Genomic DNA, 23740 nt, shown 5'->3' on the forward strand with positions numbered 1-23740 from the left:
ACTTGGCTTCGCCGGTTAAAGACGTACAAGGGGAAGGTGTTGGAACTGCAAACTTGCTGCACAGAACAGAGAAAGTGAGTTTTGGTCTGCAAAATATTTGCTGCCATCAAGATTTCTATCTGCTGATGGGGAAGATGGGGTCTGCCCATACCGAAAAGGGAGCGACGAGAAGGGCAAAGCTTTGCTGACCGCTGGGGAGCCCGGCCAGTGCCTGGATGCGCTTCGCTGGTGGGGAAAACACTGTCAAAACTTGTGGGCAGGGAGGGTTTGGGGCAGCGCAGGGGCCATGGGGCTGCTCTGGGCTCTGCCCCACGGCGGGGCCGGCCGGCTGCCCCGGCACTGAGACGCCGGGGACGCAGGGCCGGGTGTCCAGTGCCACCAGCCCTGCGCTTCAGCATCGTCTCGGGGACATCAGAGAAGGAAAACAAGAAAGTGACTGAAAAATGTAGCAGCACTGATCTTTTAGTCTCAAGAAAAAGAACTTTCATGTTTTGCTAGAGGTCTCTGAGCTGCGTTTATCCACGCTGCTTGGAAAGTCTCTTCTACCCTTTGATTTCTCACCCAGTTTAAAACATTTTATTTGTGTGTGTGCTTGCATCTATTTTCACTGCATCTGCGTGTCATCTTGAAGTGATGGGCTCAGAGCAAGACTCCCCCAAGCAGCTGTAAGTAATAATGAGGCGCTTGATTTCAAACCACATTTGGGAACTGGAAGCCCTTCGACTCTTCCAGCTTTTCTAGTGACGAAGAGGAAAAAGCCAGAAGAGGACGAAGCCCGCAATGGCAGAGAAGTGCGACTGTATCGCCAGCATGTACGGGTACGACCTGGGCTGTCGCTTCATTAATTTTCGCCCCTTGGGCTTCGGGGCCAACGGGCTGGTGCTCTCAGCCCTCGACAGCAAGAGCTGCCGTAAAGTGGCGGTGAAGAAAATCACCATCGGCGATGCGCGGAGCATGAAGCACGCTTTCCGGGAGATCAAAATCATCCGCCGCCTGGACCACGATAACATTGTGAAGGTGTACGAGGTGTTGGGACCGAAGGGGACCAACCTGCGCGGGGATTTTTTCAAGTTTAACATGGTGTACATCGTCCAGGAGTACATGGAGACGGACCTGGCGCGGCTGCTGGAGCAGGGGAAGCTCGCCGAGGAGCACGCCAAGCTCTTCATGTACCAGCTGCTGCGGGGGCTGAAGTACATCCACTCGGCCAATGTCCTCCACCGCGACCTCAAGCCAGCCAATATTTTCATCAGTACGGAGGACCTGGTGCTGAAGATCGGCGACTTTGGGCTGGCCAGAATCGTGGATCAGCATTACTCGCACAAGGTAGGTGATGCGGAATCGCTGAGGCCGGTGTTCTCTTGGCAAGCTGCTGGCCGGCACGGGGAGGCGTTGAACGCATGTAGTGTGAAGCGCTTGGACCGTGGTAGATCTTCTCGGGAGAAACTGGTCCTTGAGGCTGTTCGGGCAGCTGTAAGCGCTGCTGGGGTGGTCGCTGGTGGTGGTGGTCGTGCTCCCTGCCCCAAGCCAGGATGCATTTCCCAGGCAAAGCCCGTGGGTTGAGCTCTGCCAAGTGCACTCCAGGGCTTTCCAGCACCACAAAGCACCAAGCAGGGCACAGGAAGGGTTCAAGTGCAATTCAGGTGTCTTTCATTGCTTTATATCATATATATCAAATATATACTTACATATTTTATTCCATCCCAGCAATGGACTGTGGGGAGGTGTGCGTTTGCTCGCTTTACTTAAATGACTAAACTTTCTGTTCCTTGCTTTGCTGCTTTTATTAAACGCAAGCTGTCATTCATGCCCGCAGCGGAAGCACGTGGAAGGAGTACCTGGCTGGTCCGCAGCCACTCTGCTTGTCTTTGTCCTCACTTCTGCACCAACCCACTTTTTAAAAACCCAACCCTGTCTGAATTACACTTAATTCATCGTAGGGAAAGAGGGATGGGTGTTTGAGATGCGGTCATATTCTTTCATCCGAGGTCAAGATCCAAATAACGTGTAAAACGTTTTGCTCTTTGGTACTTACAGACTGTTTTAGAGTGCAATAATAATTGTGAGCGGCCGGGTGCAGCCCTGGGCAGCCTGGCATGCCCCACTGCTGCCCTGCTCGGGGCAGGGGATGCCCAGAGCCCCCTGGGACCCCCAGCCTGGGACCCCCAGGCTGGGCATCCCCTGCGATCCCATCCGTTGGTCCACACATGCCTTCTCACAGCAGTCTGGCTGGGATGGAGAAGGAAGGGAAGGAGGAATGAAGCAAAATGCAGGAAAAAAAATACCTGCCCTTGAGTAGGGGAAATCCGTCCCCTCCTTAGGGGGTCTTTGGGACTGACTCAGGTTTTTCTCTCCCGCTGCTGTCACCAACTTCTCTCTGTCTGCCCAAGGAGGGCTGAAACTCCCCAGAAGTGGCACTTTCTAACAAGCAATTAGTGAGCCGTGGGCTGTGGTCTCCTCTGCAAAGGGTTGCATTCCCAGGCAGCTGCCAAACCCTGCAAAATAATTGAAGGCACTGAAAACACTTCTACACTCAAGCAAAAATGCAGCTATTAAGAGCTGCGTTGTTCCTCTAACACACTTCATTTGGTGTGGCAGTCTCTTGCAGCGAAACCCTCCCGGTGGGGTAGCCCTGGATGTGTTGGGATGGGGGACTGGGGGGGGACCCGGCGTCCCACGGCCACTGTGGCTGGGCTGCCCCCGGGCTCTCCTGTGCCCTCGTGAAAAGGAGGTCGGAGCTGGGAGCAGCTCACGGTGGCTTTGCTAGTGGAGCAGCTCGAGGAGGGAGCAGTGGCTGCGCTGACAGCGGGCAGGCAGTGTGGGAGGGAGGGAGGCAAGGAAAACGGGTTAGAATTCTCCGTAACACGCAGTCCTGATGCTGGTGGATTTTTGAAGGGAGTTGCAGGTGTTTAATGCAGGTTGCTGTCGAGGCTGGAGCTTTTGAGCAGTGGAGGAACGCGCTGGAGGCTTCATCAACTCGCGGATCCACGTGGTCCTGGGAGAAAGCAAAGTATCGTGTAGGCTGTGCCAGTAGATGTGATGCAGTCTGCAGCTGGTTTCTGGTTAAAGTTACTATTTGGTGTTGTAAGATAAGATAAAATCTATTTTCTTGAGCTGGATGTTTGTGTGGAAGAGTTCAGTGTCCCATGTGAACCCACCACTGTGCCTGTGCCGAGGTTGAAATGTGCTTTGCATTTACCAGTGGGTTTCTGTCCAGCGCAGCTCTGGTTTGGGCACCATTGCTTTGCGCAGGGAAGGGGAGAGGGAAAAAGATGGCAAGAAGACGATCTCATGATCCTGAAGCTGCGCCCCGATCCATTCTGGTTTCGAGTCTGGGGTTTGGGAAGAAAGAAAGCCTGGGGAAAAGCAAGAAGGTTGCAAGGGACATCGGGGAGTGAGCGCGGGGTCCTTGTCACTGCTGCCTCCCCCTCCTGTGCTCCCTTCCTCACCAGTTATTACCCAGCTGAGCAAGAGGCTCCTGGCTTTTTAAGTGAGTGGGTTGTTTTCGTTTCTTTTTTAAGTCGGGTGCCTTCAGAAGCTTTTCCCAAGGGAGGGAACCGCTGCAAACGAGGCAGCGCTATGTGAACGCAGAAAGTCACTGATTTAAGGAGCATCACCTTGTCAGAGACTGCAGGATCAGGGTAGGAGTCATCTGTCTGTGTCTGCTGCAGAATTATTGTTATTTCTAAGTAATTCTCTGTTGCCTTAATAACAGCCAGTGCAGTGGGAAGGAGCTGTCAGGAGGATGGCCAGGGCTGCGGCTTCGTGGTAGGACGTAACTTTGCAAGATGCCATTGCATGAGCATCCTCCGATTCCTCCCAGGGGTGGAAAGCCGGAGCATCAGTGCAAAGAAAGGGCAGATCCCCACTGTGCAGAGAGACCTGGATCTGCTCCAGAGCAGAGCCGAAAATAGCAGCGCTGCGGTGAGCATCCAGCACCACAAATAATGCCAGTTATTTGTAAATTCTGGCGATGGGGAGGACTGCGTTTGCTGAAGCCGGGTGACTGCAAAGGCAGCGGTATGACAGGAGGGCTTGGATGGGGTTTGGGTCAGTCCTGCCTTTGATTTCCAGCTCTTCTCAGATGAGTCGGGAAGATTAATTCCTTTCCGTATTTCTCTTTCAACCTCTGCTTTCCTCAAGGGCTCATACAGATTTATAAGCTCCTTGGTCTGTGCTCTCGCAGAAAGCATCAGCAAGAGGGAGAGGACCCGAGCATCACCAAGTCTGAAGCTGCTGAGCCTCCACCCCACTGCCGACCAGCATTGAGCAGAACAGGGATCCTTACGCCCCGAATTTTGGTGCTAATGCAGAGCTGCCCAAAAGCAGATGAAATCCTGCTCGCTGGGTAATTAATTGCTGAAAAGACCCAGTAGATCCAAACCTCTGAAGGCAGCGCAGAGCTACAGCTCTCGAATAACACTTAGCTTGCAAGCCTTTGCAGTAAGGAAGGGTTGTCTTTAAGCACTTGGATTTTTTTCCTTTATGATGTTTTGTATCTGGAATATGCTTAGTCTGATGGCTGGGGTCTGCTAACATGAAAAATTGCAGGTTGTGTGTTGTCATCCATCTAAAAGGTCACAGCTCCTCTGACCCGATGTTTCTCAAATCCCAAACCATCCTGCTGAGTGTTAAAATGGCAAGTAATAACTGCGGTAGGTTGCGAGCAGAGCTTTAAACACAGTTTAGAAATACATATACCACCTAAATAATAGTTCTTACTTGGCAATGTGTCTCATTTACATGACTTGCAGCAGGCAACCATTTAATTAGGATAATTTGGTGGGAAAGGGCGAGCTCTCCCACTCTGGGAGATGCCCTGGACCACAGCGAGGTGCTGGCCTTCACCAGCTTTGAAGCAGAGCAGCTTCGCCTGCGTTTCTCCCACCATTTGGCCGGTGTTTGCTGCTCAAATCCCTTTCTCCATGTGGTAAGAGCAGCATGGGGGCATCTGTTCATTTGAAACTTCCCAGCAGCAAATGAGATGAATTTCAAGCTGCCAAGGTCACATCCAGATCTGGGTCTGCACCTTCACAGGCTGCTTAGACCTGGTGGCTTAAATTTTAGCCCTGTCTAGATAAGCATGCTTCTAAGCTCCCTGGGTACTCACGTACTTGCAGACATCTCTTTAGGGCACAGAATATCAGGTCTAGCAGGAGAGGACCCTTGGGAGATGATCCCGTGCGTCCCCCTCTCTCTGTCACCCTGTCCCTTCCCTGATGCTCTTACCATCCAGCTGCCCAGGCTCCTTTCTCTTCCTTCTTACTACTCTTTATCCCTGGGAGTCACTAATCCTGCTGTTTATCCCTCTAGAACATCTCCACATTAATCCCTTTTTCCCCAGTCGCCGCTGTTTGCGGTCTGAACGCTTTGCTGTGCGACTCGGTGCCCGAACGGTGAGCGGAGGGGTGTTGGAGATGAAGATAAGGGACAGCTCCAGCCTCCATGAGGTCCTTACCTTTATGCAAAACAGTCAAAGCTGAGCATTTACCTTTTCGTAAACCACCTCCTTATTGAATGCGTCTCACCTTCACCATCGGAGTGCTCTGCAATGCCTGCTCCGTCTGCAGCCTCTTGGTCCTGCCTGCCCCATGCCTCACTGCCTTCTCCCCATGGTCCAGCCCCTGCCTGCATTCCTTCAGAGGCTGCCTGGGTGTGTGTAGCTGCCCATCTATCCATCCATCCATCCATTCATCCCCACTCTTACACCATAATAAATAACTTTGGCTGCAAAAGAGAGTCCAGATGTGATCTGCCCCAAGTTTGGTGGGGAAAGGGGTGTAAAAGTGAGATGCTGTCCTCCTTTGAGCACCCTCAGCTCGTGGTGGGCAGGAGGGATGGGAGAGCAGGGAGATAGCAAAGTCAAGCTTTAAAAATTGGGATAAATACCGATGAATGTCTAGGCTTAAAAATAATAAATGTTTTGGAGGGTAGACTCAGCCCTGGCCATGCATCCCAGGGGGTGTGTCACCCAGCGCTGGTCAGAGAGGAGCTGTTGGGTTGGGTGGTCCTGTCTGGAGAAGGCAACAGAAATGCCTGCTATATGGGGATACGGAGACTTGCTGAACCTCTTTACTCGGGTGACGAGACAGTGAAGTGGGATGCTCCTTAGCCTGCCCATGTTGTACAAGATAGTCAGATTACCTCTTCTGGAGGCTCTGCCCGGTGCCCCAAAGCGCTTGGGGGCACCTGCATGGGGCTGCCAGGGGGCCTTCTCTCCCTTTGCCTATTGGCAACATTAATTACAGAATTAATTGGCAGAAATTCCACACTAAGGAGGGTGCAGCAGCCCTTTTAGGGGGAGATCTCATGGTAAATAGTTTCCAGAACATCTTCAAACCTTTGAAGTCCTCCCTTCGTTTTGTACTTGCTGATCAGTGCAAACATAATAGCTTCCAGTTCATCCAGTAAAAAATTCCCAGGTGGGTCATCATGAGGAGGCCTTCAAAGGAGATAAGGACATGGGATGTTGCTCTGTACTTGCCCTGGAGGGGACCACCCTCTGCGTTCAACCCTCTGGCAGCTGCCCGTGGCCCCGTGCAGCCAGCGCCGAGCCTTCCTGCTGCGACCCCCACTCGGTTATTCTCCTTCTCTGTCCTCTGATGAAGCACGTAATAGTCTGCAGTCCTGAAGTATATGCACTCTGTCATCCCAAAACGATGAGGACACACGTCACGTTGCTGGAGCTATGCACAACGGCACTTTTATGATTTTATTATGGAGCAACGTTCCTGCAAACCCAGAGTCTTTCTCAGCCTCTGCTAGAACTGCCCTACCTGCCTTTTAAAAAATAAGCTTAAAAAAACATGCTGTGAAGAGGCACCAGCCTGCTGCTGCACCAGGATTATTCCGAAAGCGTGGGGTTGTTGCTATTTTGAGTCCCTCCCTTGGCACTGCAGATCTGCACCAGGAGCCGACCCGGCTCCTGCGGGTGCAGCAGCAGGAATCCTGTTCCTGGCTGTGGGTGGAGGCGTGGATACACAGCTGTGGCTGGATCCGGCTGGATTGCCAGTTCGTGGGTGCCTGGTCTGCACCTCTGTGGCTTTCTGAGTGCAGGAAGATGGATTTTGGTGTGAAATACTCTCGGGAGAAGCTTTGGGCTGCAGCGTTAGGGGCTGCTTGGTTTGCAGTAGGTGGGATCCTGAATTTCGGCATGCGCCTCGAGGAGACTTGCTCTTGGTCCCTCCAGCTCCAAGGAGGAGCTCCGGGCTTGGGCGACGGTTGTTTCGGAGCACGGCAGGTCTTGCTGTGCTCCCCACGTGCTGCCATGCCGTGCCAGCTTCCCCCGGCGCGCTGGGGATGCAGGCGGTCCAGTGTGCCATGACCGGTGTGACACCGGGATGCAGCAGCACCCGCCCGAAATTGTTTCTCCTCCTGGTGTTACAAGCAACGCACAAAATCCGTGTTGTGGAAAGATTAGAAACAGCATTAATTTTTCTTTGCTTTTCAGTTTCCTTACTGTGCTGTTTGATACGACTTGAGGCTTATCCTACCTGTAGTGAATTCATCACCTTTATAGATTGCCTGAGCTGTTCCTGCACATGCTGCAGGAGCAGAGGAGAAGCAGGAAAAAGATACTTGAAAATTGCAAAAAAAAAAAATAGCATGGGAGGGCTTGAGAGCAAGCCTTGGACTTGAAACTATTTCTGTTTTTAAATTAACTCCATTACATTGGTTTTTAAAGAGATTCCAATGGTTCTTCAGTTCAGAAAGGGCTGTTCTGAATCCACAGAATATTGTCATGAAGATGTATGTTCCATCTTAATTAGAACTAATTAATATGCTTCTGCTCTTGGTCTTTCTGTCTGGTTGAATCTACATAAATGGTGAAATTCTTGTGCTGAAGCCCATGCCTTGCATAGGTGATGGCTGGAAGTGCTCGGGCTCTCCATCCTGGCACGGCTGCTCCCCTCGTGTAAGTCTCGGCACCACGGGTAAGAGCCGAGCCCGTACCTAACCTAGGTTTAGGTGGATCCTTACCCAAGCATCCCGCGGCTGTGCCGGCAACTGCATGATCCCAGCTCCCAAAGCTTTGGTGGTATTTCTCCATAGGACTTGATAGTCCGCAGGACTGTAGTTACTTCCTCCAGGTGGTAGGACAGGAACTTGTCTTTTGTATTTTGTAAATTAAAGATCTAGCCCGTGTTTTTAGCCACTGCGGAGAAAGAGCAGACGTAGGTGTTGGGGCTGTATAAGCTGCTCAGGACTGGGGTGCTGTGCTGCCCAGCCAGGGAGCACCCCCAGCCGCTCCCGCCGGAGAACCTCGGGCCAGGTCGGAAAAGTCTTGATTTTCAAACCTCCCATCAGCCCTTCCCAGTATTTTCCCCCTGAGAAAGAGGAGGGATAACCCAGAGCCCAGCAGTGGAATGCCATGGGAAGCAAGGGGGTATCCAGCTGTATGGTCCACAAGTCAGTGGGATGGAGAAGCTGTAGGTTGCTCCTGTCCACCGGTCCTTCCTGGGCTTGGTGGTGGGTGACCCAATGGTCTGGGTTATTCAGCAGATGAAAGCAGGGAGATGACAGTCAAAGACACGGTGATGGGTAACAGAAGAGGGAAGCACAACGAGAAGCGCTGCTAATTAATTACCACCGGTAACCTCACACGGCAGGGGAGGGGTTGAAGATGTGTCCAAAATATTCGCTGAGGTTTTGCAGGGATTTTTTTCTGATACGTGAGAGATGCCTGGGGAAAAAGAGGTTTGGCTTGTTGCAACATATAGATACTCGCAGTATATTGCTCATACATTTTGCATGGTGCACGCGCCCCTGAGAACTCAAATCCATCTTGCTGTCAGAGAGTGTTAAATCTGTAAGGAGAGTGGCAGCCCTTTGCTGGGAAAGGGAGGAAATTGCTCTGGCCAGGCATTGCCCTGGCTCACTATCCACAAAGTTTATTTTCTTAGGATTTTTCCAATAAATACCAATGTCTCCATTGTTGGGAATAATTGCAGTAGCTGAAAAGCAGCGGTGTGATCGGATAACGCCTGGGGGCTTTTGTGCCGGTTCTGATTCAGCAGCATTAGCAAAAATATAATAGCATTAAATGAAACTTCTCAGCTAATCGGTCTCCATTACAACTTATCTTAAGAAGACCAAAATTAAAATGTTCTTTTAAAAGCAAACCCTTTATGATTAAAAGCTTGACGACTTGTGCATTTGGAAATTGGAACAAAAACCTGCATAAACCTTGTAGTGTTTGTGATAAACCTCATAGTGTTTGTGATGGTGCACTGCTCTCGTGTTTAGGCTGAAGAGATGTATCCTATAACATCCTAGGAGATGTTATATAGCATAACTGCATCCGCAGTTATATTGCAACTGAAAACAGTTTATGCAACTATATCAGTTAGGATGGAATTTTTAACTGAGTTTTTACGTGAACTGTATTCATGCTGTCATTGCGTTTTGATACTTTCGAATGCTTCATGGCATTTAAATGCAATTCAACTTTATAATTTCATTTTATTTTGTCTCTTCTACTGTGTTTCAATCTACCTCGTTCTGTTAATGCATTATATTTAATATAGAAAATACCGCTTATTAATATTCCAACATTATCCTGATGAAATAACCGTTCATGTCCAACCCCGGCGTGGCACCCGCACATCCGGAGCTTGGCCGGCGGGCGAAGCCGGGGGTGTTGGGACATCCCTTACGATGCCAGCGTTATTTGCAGGATTGAACGCATCCCCTTGATTTCAGCGGGAGCTGCTGAGCGCTTGGCACTTGTCTTAAATCTCCCGGGTGAGTTCAGGAGCGGGAGGGCTGTGGTCCAAAGAGACGATGGCACTCGGTCTTTGTCCCATGGAGTGCTGCTGAGGGCATCTCCTTTAAAACCAGGTCAAGCATCCCAACCGACCGTCCTCACTGTAGCCAAAGTAGGACGGAGGACAAGGACCTGCCCCACGCCACCTGGCTGCCAGAGGCGATGCTGGGGCCCCAGCGGCCGGGTGGCAAGGGAGGGAGGCGATTTATTAGGCGGGACTCAGGCTCAGTGCAGAAAGGGCAGGGTTTCCTAGCTCTTCATCAGCTAGCTAATCCCCAAGAGGGCTTTCTCACTTACCCCATGGCGTCTTATTTTCAAGAGTCTTGGCTAGGAGTCCTTGTGGGGCTATGTTACCCGTTCAGCGATGCTTTAAGACATCTCCTGGTCCAGGAGACTTTCCTTCCATGCCGTAGTGATTTTCCTCCATAAATCTGTTTTTCTGCCTGTCCCCTTGTTCTCCTCTTTATTACGAGATCCCACGTCTCCAGCACCCCTCTGAGATGCTGTATGGGCTCATCCACAGGTCCCGGCACATGCCCCAAACCGAAGCGGGGTTCACTGCAGCAGCATCCTGAGGATGCAGGCAGGGCGAACTCACCTGGCTTCTGTGAGAGGCCGGATCCTGCTGAGCACATCCTCTGGGCACTGCCCACTTGGGAGCCCTGCGTGCTCCCCGTGCCACCTCTGCTCCGGTCTCGTGTGTCCCCCAGTGCTCACGGTGGGTTTGTGCCCAGCCAGGGCTGACCCACGGGCAGCTGCTCTTGCGTGGGCTCCCCAGGGAGCTCCTGCCCTTCAAAAATTCAATTTCAGCATCGGTGCTGGGAGTTGGATCTATGGGAATTCAGCGCCACGTAGCTTGCTGTTACCAGCAGTTTAGGTAGCTATGGAGGGACTATAGATATAGGTTTAACTAGAGATGGAATCGGCAAAAGATTGCAAACTGGTAACTTTTGGAAATCCAAGCACTGTGCTTACGGGTATTGAGCTGGGAAAGGCTTCCTTCACGCACCGGTGGGTCATAGCTGGGACTCAGCAAAGTACTTAAATAACGTGCTTAACTTCCAACATGTCTCAGATGGTCAAATTGGGATTTATATAATACATCTAAATCTTCTAATAGTGACCTGAAATAACTTTTGCAGGTAGGATCTGCAAATCTGTGTTATTAAAGCCATCTGTCCTTTGCCGAAGATGCTTCAATACCACGGTGACAAACAGCAAATGAGTTTTTGGGGAGCAGCAAGTGCTTTGCCTCCTGGAGCACGGAAGCATCTCTGTTACCAGTGGTGTATGTCTCACCTCTTTGTTCCCTGCAAGATATACAGCCGCAGCCTACCATAGATGCAGCACAAGCGTGGTGGGCAGGTTTCTCCGCAGGATCCGATGGTGGGGCCGTGGCGGGCAGTGAGGGCTGACCGGGGAGGAGCGGAGGAGCTCTCTTGCAACGTTGCTGACGTCTCTGTCTCTGCTTTTTCAGGGTTACCTTTCCGAAGGCTTAGTAACAAAATGGTATCGCTCCCCCCGCCTCCTCCTCTCGCCAAACAACTACACCAAAGCCATCGATATGTGGGCGGCTGGCTGCATCCTGGCCGAGATGCTGACGGGAAGGATGCTCTTTGCTGGTAGGTTTCTGGCTCTCGTTGATGAATTTTTTTTGTCCTTCCCTCCTTCCTTGCTACCCAATCCAAAGGCTTTTTAGCGTGGTAGAGGGAAGTCCCCTCTCCTTGCCAGCCAAGGCAATGCTTGCAGCATCGCTACAGGGATCCTACGGTTGGTTATTAGACATGAGAGCTGTCTCGAGAACAAACGTCACTTGCACAGCCTCTGTTATTAGAGGGTCCCTTGGTTGGTGTGAACGTCCCTGATACAGGCAGGCCCTGGGGGGTGGAGAAGAGTTACCATCTTGATTTTCACTCAGCCTTCTCGCGCTTACCTGGGAAGGACACGTGGTGGTACGGGTGTGATGGCACCCAGTGGGAAGCCACCGGCCGATGGGGTGCCCAAGGCTGGCCGGGGTCGACGGTGCCTCTGTGCCGAGCCTTGCCGGGCAGGGACGGTCTGCTGCCAAAAGCAAAACCCCAAACAAAAGAACAATTGTGATGAAACAATAAAACCTTTTTCTGTTTCTGGGTTTCCAACAGAAAATAAGAGCTTTTTGTTGGGAGGGAGGATGCTAAAAAAATGTCATAGGGTGGAGTATAAGGACAGGAGATAATGTGGCCCTGTCCCAAGAGGTTTGTACTCTGTGCTGTGGATTTGAATTGTGATTGGTGTCTTCAAGGTATTTCCTTTCTTTGAGGGAAGAAATTTGAATGCCACTACCCATTTTCAGCTATTTTCAGGATTTTCCTATAAGCGGGTATTGGAGCTGTAAAGGTGCAGTGCAAGGAAAAGAAGACAAAAAAAGCACCAGCAAGGAGCGCATAATTATCAGTGCAGCATTTGAAGCTCGACTCTGATGCTCTTGAGAAGCAAATCTTTATTTAATACAATTCCAAAAATCCTACTGTCGGGAGCAAAGCTGTGCTTCCCAAGCTGGGACGCGGAGCCGTTCATTCAGGAATGAAGCAGCTGCTCTCTGCCTGTTGAACAAGCTGCCTGCCTACCCAAGGTCTGCAGCAATGCTCCTCCTTGGTTGTCTCTCCGTCACCCATTAGTGTTTTGAATGACAAGGTTTAACGCATTTCGTGAGCAGCTGTTCGCGGAGTTGTGTAAATAAATAATTAGACCCATTAATAATGGAAAAGGACATTTTCTTCACAAATATTTCAGTGCACCGCAGAGCTCTGCAGCCAGTGTTTGATTGCAGCTGCTCTGCCGCTCCCTCCCCGCTCCCGCTTGCAGCTTCCATATTCCTTTTGTGAAAGCTGAAAATTAAGCAGTCGGTATCATTTTGAAGAGATGATTAAAATTGCCTCCCTTTCCTTCCTTCCTCTTTCCCTCGGTCTTCCCTTGCCAAAATTTTCGAATCCAGGGACTTCAGCCCTGAAAATTATGCCTCAGACCAGGCTGCTCCTGCCACCTCCTCGGGATATATTCCAGGAGCGGGGACATCTCCACGTGCCACTTGTCCCTGCAGGTGCAGGGCATTTTCTGGTCTCACTGGGAGATGCTGCATGTGGGTGAGCTCCCGAGGCAGCTCTGTCAGCCGCTTCCCCTTGCCAAGCTGTGCTTTGCACCGTGGAAGAGTCTCTGAGCTTTTTGGGTGGAAGCAAACTGGACGATGCCTTTCCAGGGCAGAGCTAAGGCCAGTCCAGGGCACTGGACCCAAACTAGCTCCAGGTAAACCAGAGCAGCAGAAGCAAACCCCAGCGCAGATGGCAGGGTCCTGCTGCTGCAGGAGTTGCACCAGACCAGAGCAACGCACCGCCTCGTATTAAACTGGGTGTAGCTGGAGCCCCAGGGAAAGCCTTTTGGACTCTTAAGTCAGTCTCTCTTTTCCTGTACTTGCTCCTCATGTCAAACAGCAAAACAAGATTGGCTTGTCTAGGTCCTTCTCTGGTCGTCCCCATCAGAGCACCCAAGCACTCATCTTTATCCTGGTTTTCCAAACTGTTCTTGACCCCTCTCTCAGCTCCAGCTTGGTTTTCGTGCTGTTTGTGGACCCCAGGGGTAGAAGCTACATTGGCTGACACCAGCCATCTGCCGCCTAGGTGTCCGAGCTGGTCCCTAAAGCTCCCTTCGTGGTCAAGGCATGGCAAAAGCAGCTCCAGGATGTGATTTGTCTGGGCTCTGTTAGCTGTCTGCCTTCAGCTGAGATTGTGCCTTAGAAATATTTATTTTTCCAGTACTGCTCATAAAGAGCAGCCGGAGAACAAGCTGAAATGTCCATGCTGGTGTTGCATGTGGCTACAGGTCAGATCAATTCTGTCCCGGCTGCCTGGGCGAGATGCCCCAGAGCAGCCATACGGGAACTTACTTTGCAGGTTGGTTCCTGAGAGTGCACAGCAGGTTAGGGATCGGGAGACGGGATTTGGCAGATCACAGACTGGGCTCAGCTGGACAAGTGCTGTGAGCATCCCTGCATCTCTGCTTAATAAGCCCCCAGATGATGGCAGGATACTTAGTTAATGGGTGGGGATCAAAACCAAAGCTCAAAATACATATTCCTTTTGGGTTGCTTTCAAAATAGTCTGTGGAGTTGTTACGGGAAGGTCCTGGCCCCGTGCCCTGTTTTCCTGGCCTCCTCCTTTACCAGTAAGTACAGAAGAGCCGGGGTGGGAGCCCAGTACTGGGGCAGGGTGCCCATGGTGTCCCATGCCACGTACCATCTTTCATCTGCTGGTGTCCAAAGAGGAGGAGAATAAAACCCACCCACTCAGAACAGCTAAAACGGGCAAACACCTGCATGACAGCATGGGTTCATCTTTGCTTTTGCTTTTCTCCTCTTTGCTTGGGAGAAGGAGTTTGCCCCCAGCCACCCGCAGCCCCCGTCGCTGCAGGACGAGACTTTTGGAGAGTCCTGGGTCAGCAGCAAACACCCCGTGGGAAATAACAGCGATGTTATTCCCAGAAAGTTGCAAACCTCCAGTAATTGCCTTACACTGGATAAATTGTTTTTTGAGTATGCGTCAAGCGGCACAATTTAAATTGAGTGCTTAGCATAAGTCAATATAATTAACTCCGTAGTCTATCTGGGGTGCTTAAGCAACGCAGTTAAATTAAGGTGATCGGTTATTAGGAATGGATGTCACTCACTGCTTTCATTCTCCTACACAAGTTAATGAACACCCAGCAGAGAGGGACCCCCAGCCCCCCTGCCCTCCCCCCTGCCCTGCCCTCCCCTCCCCATCACCCTTCTCTGGGTGATGCGGTGGCAGGAGCAGCTTCTGGTTTGGCAGAGCCCCGGAAGGGCACAAGAAATTTGGCTAAACCAAAGCTCGCAGGAGCATAGCCCGTCTCCAACAGCTAAAATCTGGTTCGCAGACCTTTGGAGAGCTCCCCACCAGGAGCACCATGGAAAACAGGGAAGAGCATCCATAATTGAGCAGCTACAGCTCCCTCCAGTGAATTCTCCACCCTCTGCTGCCAAAGCGTATCTGAAAGCATCGCCAGTGGAAGCAAGAGAAAATAGGAGAAAAAGAAAAGCTGCTTGTCCTCGCAGATCTCCGTGGGGTTCACCAGTGGGGCCGTGCCTGTGACCGAGCGCTGGGAGGTGGCACTGTGGCTTTTCCCATGGGATCGGTACTTGCTCCCAGAAGAGTCACTAGCAGGGCTTGGGTGCTCACCTGAGACTTGGTTGCAAGCTCAGGGAAGGGTTCCCTTTTCCAAGACACGATGCAGAGCTCCTCGTTCTCTCCTCGGGTAACAACAGCACATTGCGTTTATTCTGTCTGTAGTTCGTGTTTTTCGTTTCAGGAATTAATGCCTCCAGAAGGTCCCTAGGAATTACATAAATAGAGGATAATGGTGGAGAATTGGGTTCCTGAGAGCCATAATTCAACACTTCCAGCGTTGCATTAGCAGCTTCTTTATGTGACTAAACACGGTGCCTTTCAGCTGCCAGGTACCTTTAGTGAGCAGTGGCTGGAGCTGCACTGAGAGGAGAACAGCCACAACACCTTTGTGACTTTTAATACCCTGTAATTTTGATCACAGTTTGAGAATTAGCCTGACTAACAAGGTGTTTGTTTCCTGATGGTCATCTTTAGTTTCTCCTGGAGCCATGCTGCGAACCTCTAAATAACCTAAAATTAGTTTTTCTATAGGAAAGTGAATTCCTTTGCCCAGGATTGGTATTAGGAGGGTGTCCCTCTGTCTTTTTTGCTTTTCCTATTGCTCTGTCTTCTTCTGAGGCTTTGTTCTGAGCGAACGTGTGGTGTGATGGTGACCAGCCATGCTAATGTCAGTGTTGGTTTGGGGTTGTCTAAGTTCATTGCCGTGTCCTGGCTCGGAGCTCTGCCATTTGGGGTGAAAGTGGCCACGACTGCATTGAACCAAACTTTGTTGGAGTGATGAGGCCATGATGGATGGAAACCCTTTCCCAACCTCCATGTTTGGACCTACCCTTGCCCAAGGGGGTGTGTTTGGGGTCAGTTCCATGGACGTGAGTCTGGAAACCTCCTGCAGACCCACAGGGAGCTCCGGGCTGGGAAGGGCCCCTGCGAGGTGCCAGGGACCTCCAAAGGGACAGGGTTGCTTGAGGGTGTGAAGCCAGCAATGGTCTCCACCATCCCCGACGAGCTGGCCTCTCCACCCTCCCTGCAGACTGATCAGAAGTGCTGTGCCATAAATGAGGTTCACTCCTCTTGCTGTAGATCAGTTGGGCGCTGCTTGCCAGTGAAGCAGCCTAAAATCCATCAGTGGGACAGCAAGGGGCTTGGTAGCCCAAAAATCCCCATTGGTTTCTCCACCCCAGCCAGCTCCCTGTCTTAATGGATAGTCCTGTCTCTAACGACAGAATATTTGTAACTGGCATCTCTGGCAGACAGAAAATCAATAGTGCGTTTCTGTATTTCTGCCAGGCTGTACACATAGGAAGCTGGAAATCAGCTGCGGAGCTCTTGGTCGCGTCCAATAGTGCGCTAAAGAATGGGATTAACGCTCATTAGTGAGGCGATTGGCTCCGCTCTGCTGGCGCTTCTCTCCTCTCGCTGACTGGTAGCCAGTCCTGAGCAGGGGCTTAGGGATGCGTGGATAAATATGTCCTGAAGGAAAAGTATTTTAAAATATATGATTGCTTATAGCAGTTGTGGGGACGGTTAACGTCAGAGCCTTGACTTGGTGCCCAGCAGCCAGGTGGGACCCGGTCAGACAACCCCTTTCCCATCGGGAGAGCACAGAGGTCAGACGCTTGCATTCATTTAAAGATGAAGCTTTGGGACTTCTGGAGCTGGGTTCACGATCTTCTTGTTGTCATTGGGGTTGTGGCAGTGTTTTTTGTTGCTGCTGCCCAGAGGGGCTTTGCTTCTCGGTGTAGCACAGCACGTGGCAGGGACACGTGGTGACGGCAACCGGGCACTGTCCTGCCTGGCCGCAGCCTTGTGAGGCGGGATGCTTCATTAGGGTTATGAACGAGCCCAGCCATAGCATTGCTTAAAGAGGGTCATCAGTTTTGAGGCCGTTGGAGCCAATATCTGTCTCCTCCTTCCATCATGTAGGGTGGACCCCACCGATGGATAATAGCTCCCATGCCCCATAATTTTAATCGGGTATGGTTTCTGCTTCATAGCCATTTTAAATAGATGGCTAGGTTAGTCGAAAAGCTGCACAGACAGCCTCAGGGTGATTACACCAGGAGGGCAAATTGTCTAGGTTAACTCTTTCACCCTTAAAAAGAGGTGACCCGGCTGGGAATCACGCCACGTTTTCCTTGAAGCAAAGAGTGGTGGCTTACGTGGAGGGGCTGGTGGGACATGTGGCGCTGCGGTGATGTGGCTCATTTCAGAGGGGTGGCCTTGCAGGATGGTGGCTGATAATACCCCCCACCCTCCCCGATTTAACTTCTGGGTCTCAACTCACTGCCTGTTTCCTACCCTTTTAGGGGGTCACGAGCTGGAACAGATGCAGCTTATTCTGGAGACGATCCCCGTTATCCACGAGGAGGACAAAGAGGAGCTGCTCAAAGTGATGCCCATGTTCATCAACAGCACCTGGGAAGTGAGGAAGCCGCTGCGCAAGCTGCTCCCTGAAGTGGACAGTGAAGGTACCGTAGTGCCCGCTGGCTTCGGCAACGTCCTTCTCCTGGGACTTCCCCCGGCTGCCGTGTTTTCAGACCTATTTCCCCAGGCGATCACAGGAGTCGTCCTACAAGGCCAAGTGCATGAATGCTGGTGAATGAGAGTTCAGATATCTGAGGGTCTGCAGTGCTTGCTCCCACCTGGAGCTCACGCATCCCCACCACGGTCCCCCCAGGTCCTGCTCACCATCCCGCCGGGGAAGGCATAGGCTACTGGACAGCACTCATGTTGTAGTAGCTTTCTCACAGGTAGCTCATACAGAAATAAGGGTGAAATAGTCTTCCAAGACTATTCCAAGACACTTTCAAGGTGCATCCTTGCCTTCCTGTGCCTCTTCTTGAGCTGTAAGTGAGAGTTCAGCCCAGAGGTTATTTTCAAGCCCTGTTCATTTTCTTGCTGTGCTTTTTGCGTGAACGCAATTGTATAGTACAAGAAAATAAATGCTTTTACTTCACAAATATCTGAACTCCGTGAGATGGTTGCTACAGGCAGAAACGTTGCCAAGTGCTCCAAGGCTTGGACATCGCTCATGTCGGGCTGTCGCAGCCTGCAATGCTCAAATACCGCTTCAGCCACTTCCCTCCTTTGGCTAAAGCTTAAAAAAAATCAGCAGCATGTTGTTGCGATGGGGCTGCAAACCACAGGCTTTTCGACCTGAACTTTTGCCTGGAGCAGCTTTGTGGGCAGCGAGAGCTTGCAGGGTGGCAGCCAGAGTTGAGCAGTGTGGACCAGGGCACGTCAGTTCTTCTGAGCTCCTTCCAAGGCTTGAACCAGGCTGGTGGACCTGGCCACCTGCTTTTGGGAAGACGTCAAGACCAAGCCTGGCGTATGTTCGCTGGCGTAACTCTTCATTATAAGACGTCCGCTATATGGGCTTGGCAATGCAATACCCATCGGCCCGGGTTACCCAGGGACTGCGTCAGCCTCCGGCAAGCAGGAATGGATTTATTCCCTGTCGTTACTGCGGGAAGAAAGGTCACCTGCGCCCCTTACATAATTCAGCGACATTTTCCTGCCTCTCTGACCCATAATATATCGTAATATATAACTCGTAATATATCATTCCACCATGCTTCTTGCCCACAGTCAGTGACCTTATGAAGCTATTGATTCCTTCCTACTTAATTAGTCCAAGCAATGAAATAATCCCATGGAGACAATCGGATATTGGTTAATGTTTAAGCACTGAGGCAGTAGGTATGGCCCTTCCTTTCTGCTGAGTGATTTTGCCCCTAAAGAAACGGTCCCATTCACACAATTAAGTCTTTAATGGGGATATTTCTGAAGGTACAATGCAAAAGATGCAACTGAAGAAAGGTATATTCCGATTTGTATTATCTGAACTCTAAGGGACTCTTCCATGCGCCAAGAATCAACTGAATAAGCAACGTAATGACAGGATTTGATCTTTTCACATAACCTCAGTAAAAGGAATCATCAAAGAAATCACAAGAAACCCTATACATTTAGAGTTAATTCCAGTCACTTTAATTGCACTTAATTTCCGCCTTCAGCATCGTAGAAAGAGTTCGTGCTCCACGGTCTTTCTAAAATAATTTTAGGCACTCAGGATTCTTTAAATATTAATGGGCAAAATAATTTCATAGTGTTGGTCACACCGAGGACTTTTAAAAATTGGACTTTAAATCTAATCCCTCTTCAGTTGCGCATAAAGATGCGCAATCAGTTGTCTGAAACGCAAGTGCTTGTCGAATGGATCTGAGAGCGTGGAATCAAATCCTGACACCATCCAAAGGTCTTTTTGGGGTACGAGCTTAGCCTTCTGGCCTGGGACTGCAGCACCAGGTGTAACGTATATGCTGTCTTATGGAGGTGTGATGCTCTCGCAGTCATTTCTTCTGCCTTGCTAGATGAACTGACACCTGCGGGCTGCAAGATTGCTCCACTGCAAGCGCACAGCTCCCATGGGGAGAAGGATGGATGCAGCAAGGATAGAAGTGTCCGTTTTAGATGCACGCGGGATGTGACCTTTAAATTCCTTCCTTACTTCGAGGGGATTTGTTATGGGGGATTCACAAGGCTCATCCTGGAAAGGAAGCTGGTATTGCTTTTGAGGAATTAATGAGCTTGTTTCTCTCTGCTTCACAGCTATTGATTTTCTGGAGAAAATACTGACATTTAACCCTATGGATCGATTAACGGCTGAGATGGGTCTGCAGCATCCTTACATGAGTCCGTATTCCTGCCCCGAGGATGAACCAGTGTCTCAGCATCCATTCCGGATTGAGGATGAGATTGATGATATTTTACTGATGGAAGCCAACCAGAGCCAGATGTCTAACTGGGACAGGTATGGTACCCAAGGCTGGGCCAGAGACCAGATACTGGCTTAAATTCTTTAGGCAGAACTTGACTGGTGAGTCTCTGACCTGCTCTTGATTGGGTTCAGTCACACGTGTTCCAGACCCATGGAAGACACCTACTTTTCCTTCTTTATGCCGTATTGTAATTCTAGCCCAAGCTGGCACCTTGCTGAAGCCAACAAGAGGTTCGTCATTGATTTCTACAGGGAGCAGATGTTGAGTCTGCATGTTCCAGTTACTGAGTACCTTTCTCCTCTTGGTTTTATTCACAGCCTATACTGTCTTCATTTGAGTTACATCTGTTTAGGTGACGCTGCGGTTCTTTCCTCTGTCCCTATAATACAAGTTATAAAATAATGTAATTCTTGTACCTTTTGGGGACCGGGCCTGATTTGGAGCTCTATATTTATCACTTTTCAAGGTGCGTAAGCCCCAGAGGCCACAGATCTGGGGTCTTTTAAAAAATCCTTAATTATGTTAACTTTTAAATGGTTTGCTGAAAGTCATACAGGAAATTTAGAACAGATCAAAGCCTTGAGCTGAGGTCTCTCATGTTCTAGATGATTACCCCAGTTACTAGGCCAGTCCCAGTTACCGGAGCATGTAGGACAAAATAAGCAATTAACTAAGAATTAACTAGGTTCACTTTCTTATAGAGCTCCTTCCAGCCGAGTGGGACGAGCTGGCTGAGGATGTCTACAGCATTGCTCCTCTGTGCATAGCAATTAAATCTCCTTGCCTTCTTAATCCACTATATTTCACCGGCACTGAAAAAATGATCTAAAGAAATCCTTTGCCTTCACTATTCTTAATCTCTTTGCCTGGGTGAACAAGTACCAGGGTGGAGGCTGGGGGAGACAACCAGGTAAATTAGGTAAAGAGGAAAGGTGGAAGCTTTTCTCAGGATATCTGTCATCGGTGTATCCCCACAGCTCCGGCATCCCTGCCAGTTACAGTCCCCAAAGCAGCTAATCAGTTGCTGGAGGTCACTTTGTCACCTTTTCATCTCTTGGCTTTCTTGGTGTGACACAAGAAGCTGGGACCTAGACTGTTGGTCCTGCCACCCATCTGGGGACATCTGCTATAGGGCTGTACATTTTGCAACACAAGCCGAGTGTTTTAGAGACAGGAAATGATTTTGCCTGCGTGTTGTGGGACACCTGGAGAGCATTTCATTGCTGGGACATAGAGCCCTGATACCTGGGATAACACATCTTTTAAAGGCAGCTCAGTTAGGAGCCAGTAAATTAGATGTCACTTGAAAACCATGTCTAAGAATGGGTGTTGTCAGGTAGTTGCAATCAAGGGAGTTTGACTGGCTTGAGAAGTCATCACTTAGCAAGGTGACCCTTCAGGGATGCTCTTGGTCCACGACATCAGAGTAAACTGGTGATGTCCAATCTCAGTGGGGATTTAAGCTCATCTTTTTTACTTTTATGGCCACAAACAAGGAGCACTCACACTGTGGATGCTCGTCTATGGGCTGAGGGACAGTTTGATTATTAATATTGTTAATAATGTTTTAATCCCAAGTGGAGAGAAGGTGATGATTGGCTAAATGAAAGGGCCAGTTGGTTTGGTTGTTCAGCTTTTATTCCCACTACTGGTCCTGTCCATGCAGCCTGGGCAAGCCTTAGACTCCTCATAAAATACTCAGCCCCCCTGCCTTTTTTAAGAAAAAGGTCTCTAATATTAATAAGAACTTAAAGATCTGTAGGTAAGCGGCATATTAGCAAGAAAAGGTAAAAATAGCAGCAGCAGCGTGCATATCTGTTTGAGCACTGCTGTTTCTAATGAAGCCATCATCTGGGTGTCTAATAGCAGCGTGTCTTTTGCAGGTATCACGTAAGCCTCTCCTCTGATTTGGAATGGAGACACGATAAATACCACGACATGGATGAGGTTCAGCGGGACCCCCGGGCAGGGTCTGAATCCATCGCTGAAGAAGCACAAGTTGATCCACGGAAATACTCACAAAGTAGCTCGGAGAGGTTCTTGGAGCTATCCCACTCATCCATGGACCGAGTATTTGATGCCGATTGTGGGAAATCTTGTGATTACAAAGTGGGGTCACCTTCCTACTTGGACAAATTGCTGTGGAGAGACAATAAGCCCCATCATTACTCAGAGCCCAAGCTAATTTTAGATTTATCCCACTGGAAAAGAGCAACCATAGCACCCGCAGCTGAGCTATCGCTGGAAGAAGAACCATCCAACCTCTTTCTGGAGATTGCTCAGTGGGTGAAGAGCACGCAGGTGGGTCTCGAGTGCCCCAGTCCTCTTCCGGAGATTCAGGAACGGAGCCTGCCATCCTCTCCTCACCATCTCCACAAAGAACCCACGGAGGTGAACAGTGAAACAGACCCTGAGTTTGACTTGGACGTCTTCATCTCCAGGGCACTCAAACTTTGCACAAAACCTGAGGATCTTCCAGACAACAAGCTCAGTGACATCAACGGGGCCTGCATATCTGAGCACCCCAGTGAGATTGTACAAACAGAGGTGTACCAGAAAGAGCGATGGTGAGGAACCCACACCCAGGAAACCCCGCTGTATCTCCCTGTTCCTCTCTGATGGTGTGGCCATTGCCCGGGGCTGAGTGGCTTCCGTCTGTCATTGAGCATCCGTTTTTTACACTATACTGAATGCCTTTTTCTGAAAAGGCAAGCACAAACCACATGCCCCTTTTGATGCCTTAGAAATACCTTTAAGGGAATCAAGAGGTGTGAATGAAATACTGAGTTTCTTATACTGCCTTAACACTCTTGCCTTGCAATCTCTGGGACCTGTTTGAAACTTAAATGTACGAGGGAAAGATGACAGTACACGATAAGTTTACAAACAGAAGTCAAATCAATTTCTTTTCCTTTCTTTTTCTATAGCATCTTGAAATGACAAGGACAAAATCAGCATTTTCATTATGGTCAGATACCTTCCTAGTTTGATGGGTTCCCAAAACGCCAAACTTTGAGCTCCTCTGAGAAACCCGTGTGAGTACAGACACTAGAGAGAGAAGCGATGCCAGGCAGCGTCCGTGGTCAGCCATCAGTCAGCAGAGAATGGAACTAGAGGTAGAGTTTGGCCATCAGACAGAAAATAACTCTTTGAGAATGTTAACAGGGAAGGAATTTGACCTACAAAATATGGGCCACTTGGGATTTTATTTTATCTTTTCTGATTGGAAAACAAAATTCTTGCTAAGTGCATTCTCCTTGTTTGGTTTCTGGCACATAAATTCCCCCTTCTGTTGTACGGGGTAAATCTGAGCTCTCCAAGTACTTAGGAAGCCCCATGCGATGCATTTCAGTGTAATAACCTGGTGCTGCGAGTCCTGTCTCGGGCAGCTGCCCAGCAGACCAGCAAATTCTGGTGGTAAGGGCTGGACAGGAGTCGAGAGCTAGAAACAGGGTGTCTCACGGTGCGATGCTGCCTGGCCCTACCAGCTACACAGACTCAGCAAGGGCACCCACCTTTGCTAATAAAAAAAGGAATGAAAGTACTACTATTTTACCTTCTGACAAAGATGTTGTGAAGAAAACAACACTTCCTGTGGCATTAGATTCGTAACTGGCCACTTTGCTTCCAGCTTCTTTGGAAGATGCTGGTGTCAGCAGGCAACCGAGTGCGGTTTGTAAATAGACACAAACACAACTGATCTACTGTAACTTCTGTTTTCATTCACACTTCTGAGCACCTTAGTAATTAATCAGCTAACAAGAGTTTGTATATGGAAGAAATGTTCTATACTTATATTTAATCAAACTCGGCAGTTTTTTAAATGGAAAACCTGTAAATAGTGTCATAAAAGCCAATCTCTGCTTTCCTTGCCATCATGTCACTGTGCTCTCCAGCACGGCGGCACTACTTCCATTTGTAAAAGAGAAACTACTGTACTTAGTAACCCCAAGGGCCATATTTAACTATTATTCCTATACAATTTTTTTCTACCCTTTTAACAAGCAATCTACTAA

The 23740-nt window shown here is 49.7% G+C and overlaps 1 protein-coding gene across 1 annotated transcript; it reads left to right on the forward strand.

Annotated features, from left to right (window-relative positions):
- Positions 1-780: 780 nt before the first annotated feature.
- MAPK4 (mitogen-activated protein kinase 4) lies at positions 781-22608 on the forward strand. The gene is made up of 5 exons (XM_075489053.1): positions 781-1326; positions 11244-11388; positions 17250-17411; positions 19555-19756; positions 21608-22608. The coding sequence occupies exons 1-5, from the start codon at positions 781-783 to the stop codon at positions 22293-22295; spliced, it is 1743 nt and encodes a 580-aa protein (XP_075345168.1). The 3' UTR covers positions 22296-22608.
- Positions 22609-23740: the final 1132 nt, after the last annotated feature.

Source organism: Mycteria americana (genome assembly GCF_035582795.1).
Source record: "Mycteria americana isolate JAX WOST 10 ecotype Jacksonville Zoo and Gardens chromosome Z unlocalized genomic scaffold, USCA_MyAme_1.0 Scaffold_30, whole genome shotgun sequence".
NCBI classification, from domain to species: domain Eukaryota; kingdom Metazoa; phylum Chordata; class Aves; order Ciconiiformes; family Ciconiidae; genus Mycteria; species Mycteria americana.